This window comes from Teleopsis dalmanni, chromosome 2 (assembly GCF_002237135.1).
Source record: "Teleopsis dalmanni isolate 2A chromosome 2, ASM223713v2, whole genome shotgun sequence".
NCBI classification, from domain to species: Eukaryota; Metazoa; Arthropoda; class Insecta; order Diptera; family Diopsidae; genus Teleopsis; species Teleopsis dalmanni.
In genome coordinates, this window is record NC_051847.1 from 231,386,075 (window position 1) to 231,399,644 (window position 13,570).

Genomic DNA, 13,570 nt, shown 5'->3' on the forward strand with positions numbered 1-13,570 from the left:
TGAGTACCTATATTTGGCTACACGTTTCGGTGCATATCAAAAAAATCGTTCTGGATTCCAAAAGTTATACAAAGAACTATCAGATAAGCATTTTGACGAGGCAATTGATTTAATAAAACATATTAATAAACGTGGTGTTTCTATCAATATGCTGGAGATAATTAGTAATTCTAAGGAGTATAAAAAAGATGTGAAATTTTATAGTCTTGACAAAGATGAACTGCATTCTTTAGGTATTGCATTGGACATAGAAAAAGAACTGTTTGAGAAGGCTGCAAATGTTACTAATCACGCAATTCACGACATCGATAATACCGAAAAAAATGGGCGTCATACTAAACATTATAAACACCGTGATCCGGAATTTGCTCATTACTTTGAGGAAAAGTTCTTGGGTTCTCAAGCAGAAACTGTGCGTAAATTATCTGGTTATTTTAATGATTTATTGAAAATAGTGCGCGACGAACAGCAAGAGCTGGGCTTTTATATGTTTGATGAGTATTTGCAAAAGCAGTAAATTCATTTTTAAAAATTGAGTTACTGTATTTCAAATTTTTAATATTTTATAAATTTTATGTAAATACAATTTGGTGATTATTAATAAACTTCTTTTGAGCAGAATTAATATGTTAAAATGTTTATTTTTAAATGTTTCATAGCAATTGACATCATATGATTTCATATTATAGAAACGTTTTTTGAAAACAAATACAAAGTGGAAACAAAAACTAACAAAAAATATACGAATTTTCAAATATGACTTTCCAGTGTCTCAACTAAACATTATCTAAAAAATGTTTTTGGTGTAATTATTGTTTTCTTTATAACCTGCGTATAACCTGCGTTGCATAGAAAAAAGAAAAGATTTGTCAAGAAATTAGTGATAAATGCAAGGAATCGTCGTAGTATCAGAAATAATCAAATTTCAGAATCAGTTTTGTCCATGTATTTGTTGTAAAAATCGCAAGTTATTTGAAAATGATTTTAAGCTAAATGTTGTAATGTACAAATACATGGAATATGTATGGATATTTACTAAGGTGAACGAATGTTTGTAATTACATCAACAACACTCAATATACCATAAACTCTAGATAAGATTTTTTCAGTTTGAGCTAACGATGTAGTACCAAAGCAAGATGGAGTAAGCTGTTCACATTTTAATTACCATGATTTTTTATTACTCAATGTGTACTCCAAAAAACTGGAATTTTTAGGGAGTCAGCCTTGAAGGTATTAGGCGACCCTAATTAAAATTGTTGCTATAGAACCTCTCATTAAGGTCACTTACAGAGTAGAACATCAATGCAAACAAATAAAAGTCATTCTTCACTAGTAATACTTTTTCTGCTCTGCTACTATAAATGTATATACCATTGTAACTATGCATTTACAGTACATGAATTCTTACCTAACATTAGCTTGAAGACAATACAATATATGAACATGAATCGATTTATTCTTTTAAAAACAGTGTCTGCGTTGATAATGCTGTGTTGGGTTTCTATGATCAGTCGTTAGCTCATTACTAGAAACACTATAGTTTTTGCAATTAGTGTCAGATGTGAACCTGTAACTTCGTATAATTATGTACTGATAATGATATTTTTCACAACTTTGATGTAAATTAGAATATCGACTATTCATCCCATTCGATGCAGGTAAGGTCAGATGGCCTTTATCTATGACTAGGTTAGCTTTACATTTGGATAAAGTAATACATTTCTAGCATTCATCTTATAATACTATTTTTAGCCGAACTATTTCAACAATAACACCTCGATATTAAACTTGTTAATATAGATTTGCATATTACTATTCTATAGAATACAGTTTGTTTTTTGGTTTACTTAGGTTTTCAAATATTTTTGGTTTATTTAAGTTTGTTATACTGAAGTATTCGATATACATAACAATTTTCTATTTAAATAATATAATTATACAATTTTAAAAGTTAGTAATATGGATACAGTTATTAGTAAAGGGAGGAAGGAATACTTTAACAAGGCTATATAATTGAACTAATTTCAAAAGTGTACACTTAAGAATCGAATTAATTGAGGCGTAATATAAGTTAAATCTTGTTAATATAGCAAGGAAACACGTAGAACTACCGTCAATTAAGCGTATTTGAATTACCCATAATTCTATAATTAATTTGCCCATATACATAAATGGCGTCATCAAATCAGACTGAAAGATGCGTGCGATTGTGCAATAACAGATTACAAATGATGAAGGAATTGCTCAGTATCGCCCAACGGTATCGCATCGTTCCAATTGTCGAATAAAATGTTAAGCGGCAATAATTGCTCTGTATTTTTGGGTTAGTTTTATGGAGAAAACGGGCTATTATATAATAATCCATTTAATATTAATTGCCATGATTTAACATTAGGTTTCGTTTTTCTCTCGAAACTTCTGTGTGCATTGAAACATGCTTTTATTAATTTTATTGCCGTGAACAATGCTTTAAGGGTGCTTTTTTCGTGTGGAATACCTTTTTTAACTCATAATTGCACTGCAACAGTTAAGCATTCATCCTTTTTTTGAGTGTATGGTATTTGGAAAACTATTTCATTTTTATAATAACATTAATATTTGTGAATAATATTTTTTTAGAAATGAAAATATGGAAATAAATGAAAAAGGATTTAAATTTATGCATTTTAATTAGGTGTACGGCGCAATTAAAATTTAAATTAAAAAGCGTATGCACCATATGGATATTTGTTAGGCTATGGCGTAGTGCTGTGAAAATTATGATTACCATATTTTTAAGTAAATACCAGTCAGTCCATCTATCACGTCAGCATAGAGAATGGAACTTACTTATTAATTGACGACTATCAATAGAATTTTTCTGGACTTTCAGACTTTCAGTTAATCTTTCTTGATCTTTCTAGCATTGGAAAATTCAAAGGTAACCTGTGTTTTTGTATACAAATGTAGTTCTGCAGTTTGTTGTTTTTGTATACAAATGTAGTTCTGCAGTTTATTAAATGCAAATAAAATATTTTCATTCGATAAACATTTTAATTTAGATATTATGTTTTATGTCCTATGTCTTGTTTTTGCGTAATTTTGATTAATAAGTCTACTTATGTATGTGTTTGTCTTTTCATTTCCAATAGTTTGAAGATCGTATCTTCAGAAACCAGAAATTTGTCCCTATATTCCGTTATAGACAAGTATAATATATTTTTTTAAACGAGTTTTAATGTAAACTTAATTTCATTTATAAATTATTATTTTAGTTTTTACATGATTAAGGTTTTTACCTTATCGATAATAAAGTATTAAACATTTTTTTTTAAATCGTTTTGTTGTTGTAGGAATATTCTATAAAAGTGTATTCCAATATTTTGTTTGAAATATTCTATCACAAAGGAAGGAATTGTAAATGACAGCATTACAAAATATCATTAATAAAACACTTTTAAAGCGAGTAAAAAATTAAAAATACATATAAAAACGATATATAGACTTGATAAAACTATAGATTGATAAAAAGCTGCCATCCAACATAAGACATAAGTATACATTGTTAACCGTTCAAATATCCTACTTACTCCCTATTTTTTTCTTAAAGTTCAGTTAATTAAGAGAAAAGTTAATAGCCCTCAGAATTATGGAATCCAACGGTCATATTTTGTGTTTATAGTTAAACAAAAAAAAAATTTAATAATAAAACTATTCAACCTCATAGCTTGTAATATTTCAAATGAAATAAAGAAGATTACTTTTATTTTTGCATATAAAATTTTTTTTATTCAAATGTTTGTAATAATTTGAAAAATCAGGAAGTGAAAAAATTTGAATATCACTTGCTTTTGTAAGTTATCACTGTACTTTACATATAAAAATAAAAGCAACCACTGAGTGCACCGTTTCGAATGAGCATATCATTTTGTCAGCTTGCCAATCGAATAAGGCTATTCCCCAGTTAATTTGCAAACATGAATGGTCATTCCGTTCTGCAAAGTCGAAAGAGGTATGTATGTCTTTCCATCTATTTGAAATCATTGCTCACAAACTTCGATGCGACGCACACAACTGTACCAGTTGCTACAAATATTTATTGTTTTTCATTTAATAAATGTGATTTTGTTTTTGTTTGATTCTACATACTTGAAACTTAATTTGTTACATAGATGCGAACAGTGGTTGAACTGCGCGTAGATAAATAATATTGCCTACTTGAACCACTAACCAGAAGTTATGAAAACTCATTCTTCTATTAGAATGAACGAGTATTGAAGTATGTATGTACGTAGTTAAGGACCGAGACGTATTCATATGCAAATATTATTACTTGGCTTAAGGTTGCCTCATACAATTATTTCGTTGGCTTTGTTCATTCAATGAACATAATTTGTTTTTATTGTGAGTGAAATTTAATATTAATAGCAATTTTAATATCTAACGTGGAAGGAAGTTACTTTCGAATTTATTTAAAACTTGTACGCAGTTGCCGATTCAAATAATATTCGTCGCATAAATTAGAATTCAATGAATCATAATTTGTCTACTAAATTGTAATAAATTATTGATTGTCGATTAAACATTTGAATAACGATGTAAATTAATAGTTGTACTTAAGATATGAATTATATTTAAAAGTTATAAATAAATTGGGAAAATTTAATTAGATATGGGACACCAAATCTTAAAATACTTGTTAAAACGTTCTTACAGATATTACATGTAGCAATACATAACAATTATACAATTATATTTTCGCTAATCGGAATTTAAATGTTTTTGTATGATATAGAAATTTTTCCACTAGAATGATGAAATATTATCTCTATCGCGATCGTTAATAGTGAACCAAACTTTTCATTGCTTTTTTGCTTTTGCGGTAATGTATGGGTATATTTCTCATCAAGATAGTTGTCTTCTATTTTGATGAGAAATATACCCATATATTACCGTAAAAGGATTACCGCAAAACTGAAGCAGCTTTTGTTACATGGCCTCAGATAGTGTTTTCAAGAGGAGGTTAACTGGGAATATGTCAAGAGTGTTCCGATTCCAGGCATGATATTTCTACGGAAGTGATAATTAGATTAGATTTAAAAGGGGCTGGAAACTATGTCTTCACATCACTGCACTCTTGAACACTAATAAGACAAAGCCACTTTATTTCCATAGGTAGTTGATAAGTATCGAAATCTGAGTCTAGCGAGACTATCAGAGTGACACAGAATGTGTTCTGGTGTTATATTTTCTTCGTGACAAAGTCTGCAGCTCTTGTCTCTTGTAATATCTAAATTCAATAGACGCTTCTTAACTCCGCAATGTCCAGTGAGAAACTTTGGGATAAGTCGAATACTAATGACTCTGAGCTGCTCTTTCCAGTCATTCATTAAATTTAAGTTTAAAGAAACCCGATGAAGGACCGCAGTCTTGGGCCAATAGAGTATGAGGTCGACCCTTTTCAGGCGCTTTGGTCTCATGTAATATCTAAATTCAATAGATGCTTCTTAACTCCGCAATGTCCAGTGAGAAACTTTCGATTGCTGGTCAATTGTAGCTTGGCTTTAAAGGTCATTGCCTAGGTGAAGTGGTGGGAGCCCCAATGCAACCTCAAGGTCTGCTGTCGGGGTGGTTCTTATTCAGGAATAGGAAGGTGTTTATCGCTCATTCAATTTAATTTTCAGAGAAGATTTTAATATCCATCCTTGAGCGTAAACTGTAGATCTCGGGAAATGTATTTCTGATGGAAATAAAAGATACTTTCTGCAGTTTTTCAAATTAATTTGTCAACTATACAAATACTGTTAATTGCATGAACTATTAATATAAATCGAAAAATATATGCCAATAGGTAAGTACCAAAAACAGCTAAAAATCTAATAAATAATAAATGTAAGCATTGAACAGTTAAAAAATGTGTATGCCGTTTAAAAAGGATGAAATTTCAAACAGAACTTTTGATAAATAGGTATTAACACTGAGGACATTTGCTCGCAAGGAACTGTAAGGTAGATTCTGTACTGATGCACTGTCGAACTTGTATGAAATTCCAAAGCTGAATTACTTTGTCTGAGGTGAAAATCATTCAGAATGTGGTTATAAGTCCTCTGAATGTTTTTAATTTTCCAAATGCAAGCTTTAGTTTCAATTGAAGGTATCTAGAACCAATAATAATTTTTTGAATCACATTAATTAGAGGATTTGGTATGAAGGAATATTTATTTCTATTAATAAGCTATCACCACATATTGGGGTTTAACGAATACAAGTAAAATTATATATTTTGGAATGAAAAGAAGAGGAAAGATGATGAAATTTGTCAAGCACATGCTGGATAATAAAAACTGATTTTAATGTTACTTCCAAAAGAGCGCAGCCAAAAATGGTTAAATGAACTATAAGTTTCTTGCTTATCCGTTCATCATACCTTCATCTTGAAGTACATTTTGGGTCATTCAGTATATGCTTGACGGAGCACAATTCGTAACAATAATTACTGCTAACTTGCAAATGCTATAAAACGCATCTTACCCCGCTTTTATTACATCTGGACATAAATAGTATTCAAAGCAGATATGTATGTTTGAACACATCTTGAGAATTTGGAATGGTAATAGTATATACATACTCACGAGTGAGGAAAATGCTATAGAACATCAGTGCAAACTTCGAATTTTATTGTTAAAACGTTTTGTATTTGTTTTTATCTGAATTAATTCTAATAATTTTTGTATGCATATAATTTATTAAACACTTAATCACTAATGATTCCTCAAAATTGGCAGTTGAATAAAATTATTCTACGACCAATTCAAGGATGTGCCAATGTATCCATGGCATCCATGCATTAACAGTTCAGTATTGAACACTTTAATTTTAAATTGTGTACATTATACGTATTTACGAATATTTTAAATTCGTAAATGAATTTATGCATACTGGTCATATGTTGAAGTTTGGCAATATTAAATCCAATTGCTCTCATGTATACAAAGGAAATATGTATGTAGGTAGATAAATTTGTATTTTTTCGTTAATTTTGTTCATATTAATTGAAAACACAAGTATAACGCATTTAATAAATTTCAAGTAAGACTTTAAATAAAAAGTATTGAAGACATTGCGAACGAGAACATAAAATTGTTTATTTTTGCGATAAAAAAATAATTTTGTATCGAGAACTTAAATACTTAAAGTATTCTTTACTTATTATGAAAGCTTGATTCCCAATTGTATCAACGAGCATTTCATTACTATAACGCAGAAGTCTACCTCCTTTCTCTGATCCCATTGATTCAGTTGTAATCTACTTGTCGCGTCAAAATCTACGTGATTTGCCTCTCGACGAAATTTTTTGAAGCACATTTCTAAAACTTGTACTTCAAAGCTTTGCTTTTCTATCTTTATCTTGACAACGGGATCATTCAATTGAAAGTAACAAAATCGCAAAAAGTCTATATATCAATACATCCATATATTAAATTATATTTGATAACATTATCAATTTTACAATGAGTAATGGAACTTAAGTATAAGTACTAGTCATGTTTCTTATATATACTATGTAACTGATAAAATACTGCAGACTATGAATGTGTTTGGTGTAATTTATACAAATTAAAATATTTAAAAAATCATTTATTCTTAAGAAAACATATTAATTTGTTTTAAAGTCATTATAATTTAGTGCATATTTGTGTCAGCAGTATACAGACACACATATATGAATTGTATTTAATTGATTCTGGAATTAGTTGATTGTATATAATTTAAAATAATAATAATAATAAATTGAAGCCCTAGATATCTTTATGTTTAGTTAATTAATAATTCCTTCAAATCTTTTGAACCATGATTATGTATAAAGATGACAAAGTTTTTCTACAAGAACCATGATCTATGTTGAGAAACTGATAATATTAAATTAGATAATAATAACCTTGCACTAAATTAGCACTTATTTTTATTAAAAAATTATTTCGCATTTACCGAGTAATACGGTAGTGCAAAACTTCTTAAATTTGTTTTATTAATATAAAATATTGCTAAATAAATTATTTCATATCTCAGTTTAATAGAAATATAATAATAGAAATATAATAATAGTAATATAAACTATTTATAAGGAGATATAAACAGTTTATGCACCGTCAAATCAACTGTCGTCGGAAGGTTATACCTGACTCCCTAACATATTAATATACTACATATTAACAACACACAGTCTCTCTCTTCGGAGAGACTTATTCCCCTTTGGAACCGCTTTCGCACTACTTTGGGGAGTAATTGGCGTTGTAAGGCATGCTCTTTTGATTTTCGATCTGCGTCCAGATCTCCATTTTTTTTAGTATCTGCCCTATTTAATAGCCTAGAGTCTGTTTCTCCTTTTTAGATCTAATTTCCTCACTTTAAGGCTTTAAATCACTTGTGGCTCTATCGCTCGTCAGTTCCATGCTCCAGTTCTCCTCTTTTCCACTATATTCTCGGAATTTATTAATTTAATTCGGACTCTTCTTTAAATATGTACCACCTATTTACAGTAAAAAAAGGTGTGGTTTGCGTTGTCACAGTTTCTCGTCGCCATAAATACAACTGGGTAAAACCGTCTTTTCCATGCTGAACTTGAAAAAATATGTTCGGGCACTGAGTGCGACAGTAATTTGCATTTCGTTTGAGTCAGGTAATTATATTAGGTATCAGTCTGGCTGTCTATTTTGCTTGCTTGCTATTTTTCCATCTCTTTTGCCACATTGCGACGACTTTATCCTCATCTTTAGTCGTTTAATTTCTTGTTGTTACATTTGGCTGCTCTTTTACTTATAGATTTGTTGGAGTTACACCTGCTATTATAAAAACTCCTTCAGCTAAGACAGTTCGATACGCTGATGAAATACGTAGAGACGCCATTCTACATACCGCTATTATTTTTGTTTCCGTGTTCTGGTGTTTATTTCGTTAGCTTACGTTCGCTACCATAGAGAAGAATAGCTTTTTTAACAAAGGACTCCAAACTTTGTCAATAGATAAAAACACGAATCTTTAACTATCCAATTCAAATTTTATTTAGTTTTACTTGGAACAAATTCCAAAACGTTCTCTCTCACTGAATTAAAAAAACCGAAAATATTTGAACTTGAATTTTGCATTTCAATTCCAATAAACTCATAGATTACTGGCGTCGCCACACGTTTATTGTTGCGACCAATATATATCGTTTTTTTGCAACGGGTGTATCAGATGCTTCTACTGCTAAGTTTAATCTGGGCCTTATCATCTGTTCAAAGAATTTTCCTGCGGTATCTAGCAAACACAGTTCTTTAAATGCTATTTTCCTTGCTCTTGTCAATAAGCACGAATCCCTCACTTTTTCATATATCTAAGAATTTATATTTAGATTCCCTCTCTGAGACTTGCCTTGTGGATTGTTATTAATAACTGAATTTGTTCTTGTGCTAATCCGTCTTTTTAAGTTCTTTTTAGCTTGGGTATAGTCTAGACCTTCTGCTTTACTCGTGTCATTTCGCCTAACTCTCGTGTAGTGCCTTTGTATGCGTAAGCATACTCTCCGCAGTTGACCGTCTTCTTTTCTTGTATTAGTGACTTGAGTCATTACTACTTGATTATTAATACAAGGTCGATTTTCTGTCCCATAACTTCAAAAATTGGTTTGGGGTTTTTCTAATATTCTCTTTACATCAGTCACTTTTTCATTGTGTCAGTCACTCCCAGTGTGACGATAGCTGGGATGCTTTACGGATATCGGTGATTTCAGGCGTTTCACCGTCGCTATTTCATTCAGCGTTTCTTTTATGGATTTGCAAAATTCCACTTTCTTTCCATCTTTTGTGACTTCAATATCATAATGTCCGGTTTCTCTCATTTTATGTTATGTTTCAAGGAATTCAGTATATCCGTATAACTTCTACAACCAACTGAACGTATACCACCAATTTATCGGTGCCGAAGCATTGAATACACTTGGAGACTTGCTAAGTTTTAAGAGAACGGAGAAAAATAGAGTTTTCAGGCTAATGAAAACCCTTTTTATGAGATTTTACTCTCATATACTCAGATAACAGAATACCACATGACGGTTGTGGTTGGAAATCGTCATAATCATTGTTTGCCTGTAATACCTATCTCGGTTCTAGATTCCAAACAACTAAGATACTATTCGAAATGCTAAATTTTACATATAACACAAAAATAATGCAATATAAATTATATTCCAGATAGTTGGAATACACATTTGATTATATCTTAAATTAAAATTTTAATTTGGTATGTAAAACCAAGTATGCCTCAAAATAATTTGGAATTGCTTGGAGTAAAGTTATAGGAGAAAATGTAAGGAAATGGGTACTGTACCCATCCTAAATTATGGAAATGGCATTTAAAGCTGCACTTACCACGCATCCTTATTATACTGTCGTAAAAAGCTAACAAATATTGAAGCGAAGACTTTTACGTCGTATGGGGGCAGAACATCTTAAAATTGCATAATATTAATTTCTAATTGTATAAATTTTGCAAAATGACACAATTTAACGATTATCCTCAAGGATCAACGAAATTACTGGAGCACACACGTTGAGTTTATTTTCAATGCGATTAAAGTACAGTTTTTGTGGTTATTGGAAGTTTTATGATGGGTTGACATACAATTTTTGGAAAGCAGCCTGAGTTCATCACAACTGCTTTCGACAATTTTAAGTTTTGGGTTAAAGAATTTATTTAAAAAAGCCATTTGTATAATTTGTATATAAGGAATAATGAACTTTGGTGTTGCAACTTTGGTAAATAATACACGTTTTTATTTTTTGTCTGTCGTCATGACCGACTGGTTGCGCCTTCAACAATGTGAAAGAACGTGCGGCGATTTTATACATCCAAGGGGATGGATTTATTGCAGTTAGATTAAAGCCTTAAGGTGTTCTCAATGAACCGTGCTTCCTTTTTTCGAAACATATTTATGTTTTCTTTTTATTTTCTTGCCACAATGCAGTGAATATAAAAACAACATCAAATGTCAATTTAAAAATGTTTTATTATTTTCCGACAACAATTGAAAATTGTTTATTGTTTATTGTTTGTGTTTATGCTGCTTTTTATTTTATCAACTCACTGCGGTCTGCGGATGTAAAGATAATTTTGATGGCTTTCTGCGAAAACATTTACAGTCACCAATCGAAATTGACTTCTATAAAATTGCAATACCCATCATAGAAAGTTTACGAAATCGGTGGAAGAACTAAGTATTCTTTATTTTATTACAAAATAATTTGATAAATCGGTTATTAAATTATTAAATGATCGGTATTATTTTTACTTTAACAGAAACTGTGGTATTTAATAGAGCATATTCGAATAGTAGCGAGGTACAACAACAAAAATTATTTTTGTTTTATTTTAACATAATGAATTGAATTTTTGGGTGACCATACAGCTGTTTCGAGTATTGCCAAATATCCATCATTAGTGGCCTTGGTCTTGGAACATATAGAGTTGTTTCGAGTATTGCCAAATACCCATCATCAGTGGTCTTGGTCTTGAACCACACAGACCTGTTTCGAGTATTGTCAAATACCTATTATCATAATTGGAAATAATTATTGTACTTAATTAATCATAAATAATTTTTGAGACTGCAAGTACCAGGAATCAAACTCGTGCCCTATTGTAATTTGAAGCTTTTTACTTAACATAACTTTCATTGTAATATTAAAGTTAAAAATAAAAAAAAAATTCTTCTAATTATTTAAGCATTGGAATATTCAAAATTGTGTTTTTTCACGTATTTCCAAGAATGCTGCATGCATAAGATAAAATATTTTTAAATGCATATACATATGTACGTCAGCATATAACTAAGCAGCATATTTTTCATGTTTAAAAAAAGAAAATACAGTATTAGTTTAGCATAGACATCACAATAGACAAGAGTTCGAAGAATGTCATTAGTAGCCTTTATTGTCAATGTTCTATATCAATATAGCGCATTTCGTTAATTAAAAAATCGCTTCAAAAATGCGTCTTAAAAATATTTAATTCACGTCTGTCAACCCCGTGTTTAAGTCTCAGGCTAATAAAGGCAAAGCAGTCCCTCATAGGAATATTATGTTAAAATACCATAAATATTCAACAGCTTAAATAGGAAATTGAAACAAATCTAATAAATAAAAGGTCCAAAAATGGATCCACCGCTAAAATATTCAATTGAACTTTCATTTCTCGAGTCTGAGCGTTGGTATACAGGATGCTGGACACGTAAGTTACTCCCCACTCTCATTTTCCCTCATTTTTTTGTTATTGGCACTGCTGCCAGGCGTAGATTATGAAATTAGCATATTATTTTTTTGTTATTTAAAGAAAAAAAATCTACCCCGTCCCAGATTCAACAAAATTAGTAGCAAAATACCTATTTGCCATTAAGGATGTATGCCTATATACGGGCCGTAAAGACGCCGGTCAGACGGGTGCTGCTTCATAGATTCAATGTAATTAAACGTGTAATTACTGTTATTTTTAATTTACTTTTTAAGAATATTTCCAGGTCTCTTGAGTTTTTAATTTGTTCCCTTTTTGTCAGAGTCTTAACTTTTTTATTTGATTTTCTTATTTATTATGGTTTTTGTGCCTCAAGTGTTTGGAATAACTTCTTTGTTTATTTGTTGTGACATTTAAAAGTTACAAAAAATGTTTGGAAAGAACAAATTTCATTTGATTTGAAGTAAGTTATTTATTTCTGGGGTGGGTGAAATATTGTCTATTTTGCTATTGTCCTCCTGTTGTTGTTGACTGCTAATTATTTGAAGAGTCATTGAGAAACTAATTTTTGACATTTAATTAATTTATGGCATAATTTCCTAAATGAATTAATTTTTTGTTATGTTATGATTTTGCAGTAATCTTAGGTTCGAAAAACTAATTGAAATCTATAGTTTTGCTTTTTATGCTCTTTTATATGTATATACATACATATATAAATTTGAAATAAAATGAATAAATTAGACCCAAATTATATTTTAAAACCTCTATCGAAATATTCGCTCAACAGTTTATATTGGATAGAACGTGAGACTCCTTCTGATTAGTAACAATTGGTAGAAGATAGTAATGTAGATAAGTAACGTATTTATTTTTCTCCTCTAACCTACAGTCATTAAAATAGTAGTTAGTAGTCCTTAAAATAATTTCCTATTAACGTAACATTTGTATTGAATAATAAACGGACGTCAAAGCTAAATAGTTGCTATTTAGTGGTTGTGTCAATATCCTAAATTGATGTGATAGTGTTATTACTAAGCAATTGCCTAAAAAGGACTGAGAGATATAGAAATGATTGAATGAGACGTCTATAGAATGTCGAGGTGTTGATTGATTTTCACTTGCTGAACGCGTGTTAGGAATAATATGTATATGTAATTGCTTTTTAGAAGTTATTGAATTCAATTATTCAAATTTAACAATGAAAAATTATTGTATTATATTTTTATTTTTTCTTTATTCTTTATTGTTAAGAGCGGTTTGGTTTCATCGAGTTAGTAAAAATGCATAATAAACTGTTCTGCAAGTTTTGATTTTTCCC

The 13,570-nt window shown here is 30.2% G+C and overlaps 1 protein-coding gene across 1 annotated transcript in view; it reads left to right on the forward strand.

Annotated features, from left to right (window-relative positions):
* Nucleotides 1–619, forward strand: part of LOC119676932 (ferritin-1, chloroplastic-like) — a 5,438-nt gene extending 4,819 nt beyond the window's left edge. The window contains exon 3 of the mRNA XM_038088198.1: nt 5–619. Within this exon, the coding sequence (XP_037944126.1) occupies nt 5–517 (513 nt within the window). The 3' untranslated portion in view covers nt 518–619. The remainder of the gene's footprint in view (nt 1–4) is intronic.
* Nucleotides 620–13,570: the final 12,951 nt, after the last annotated feature.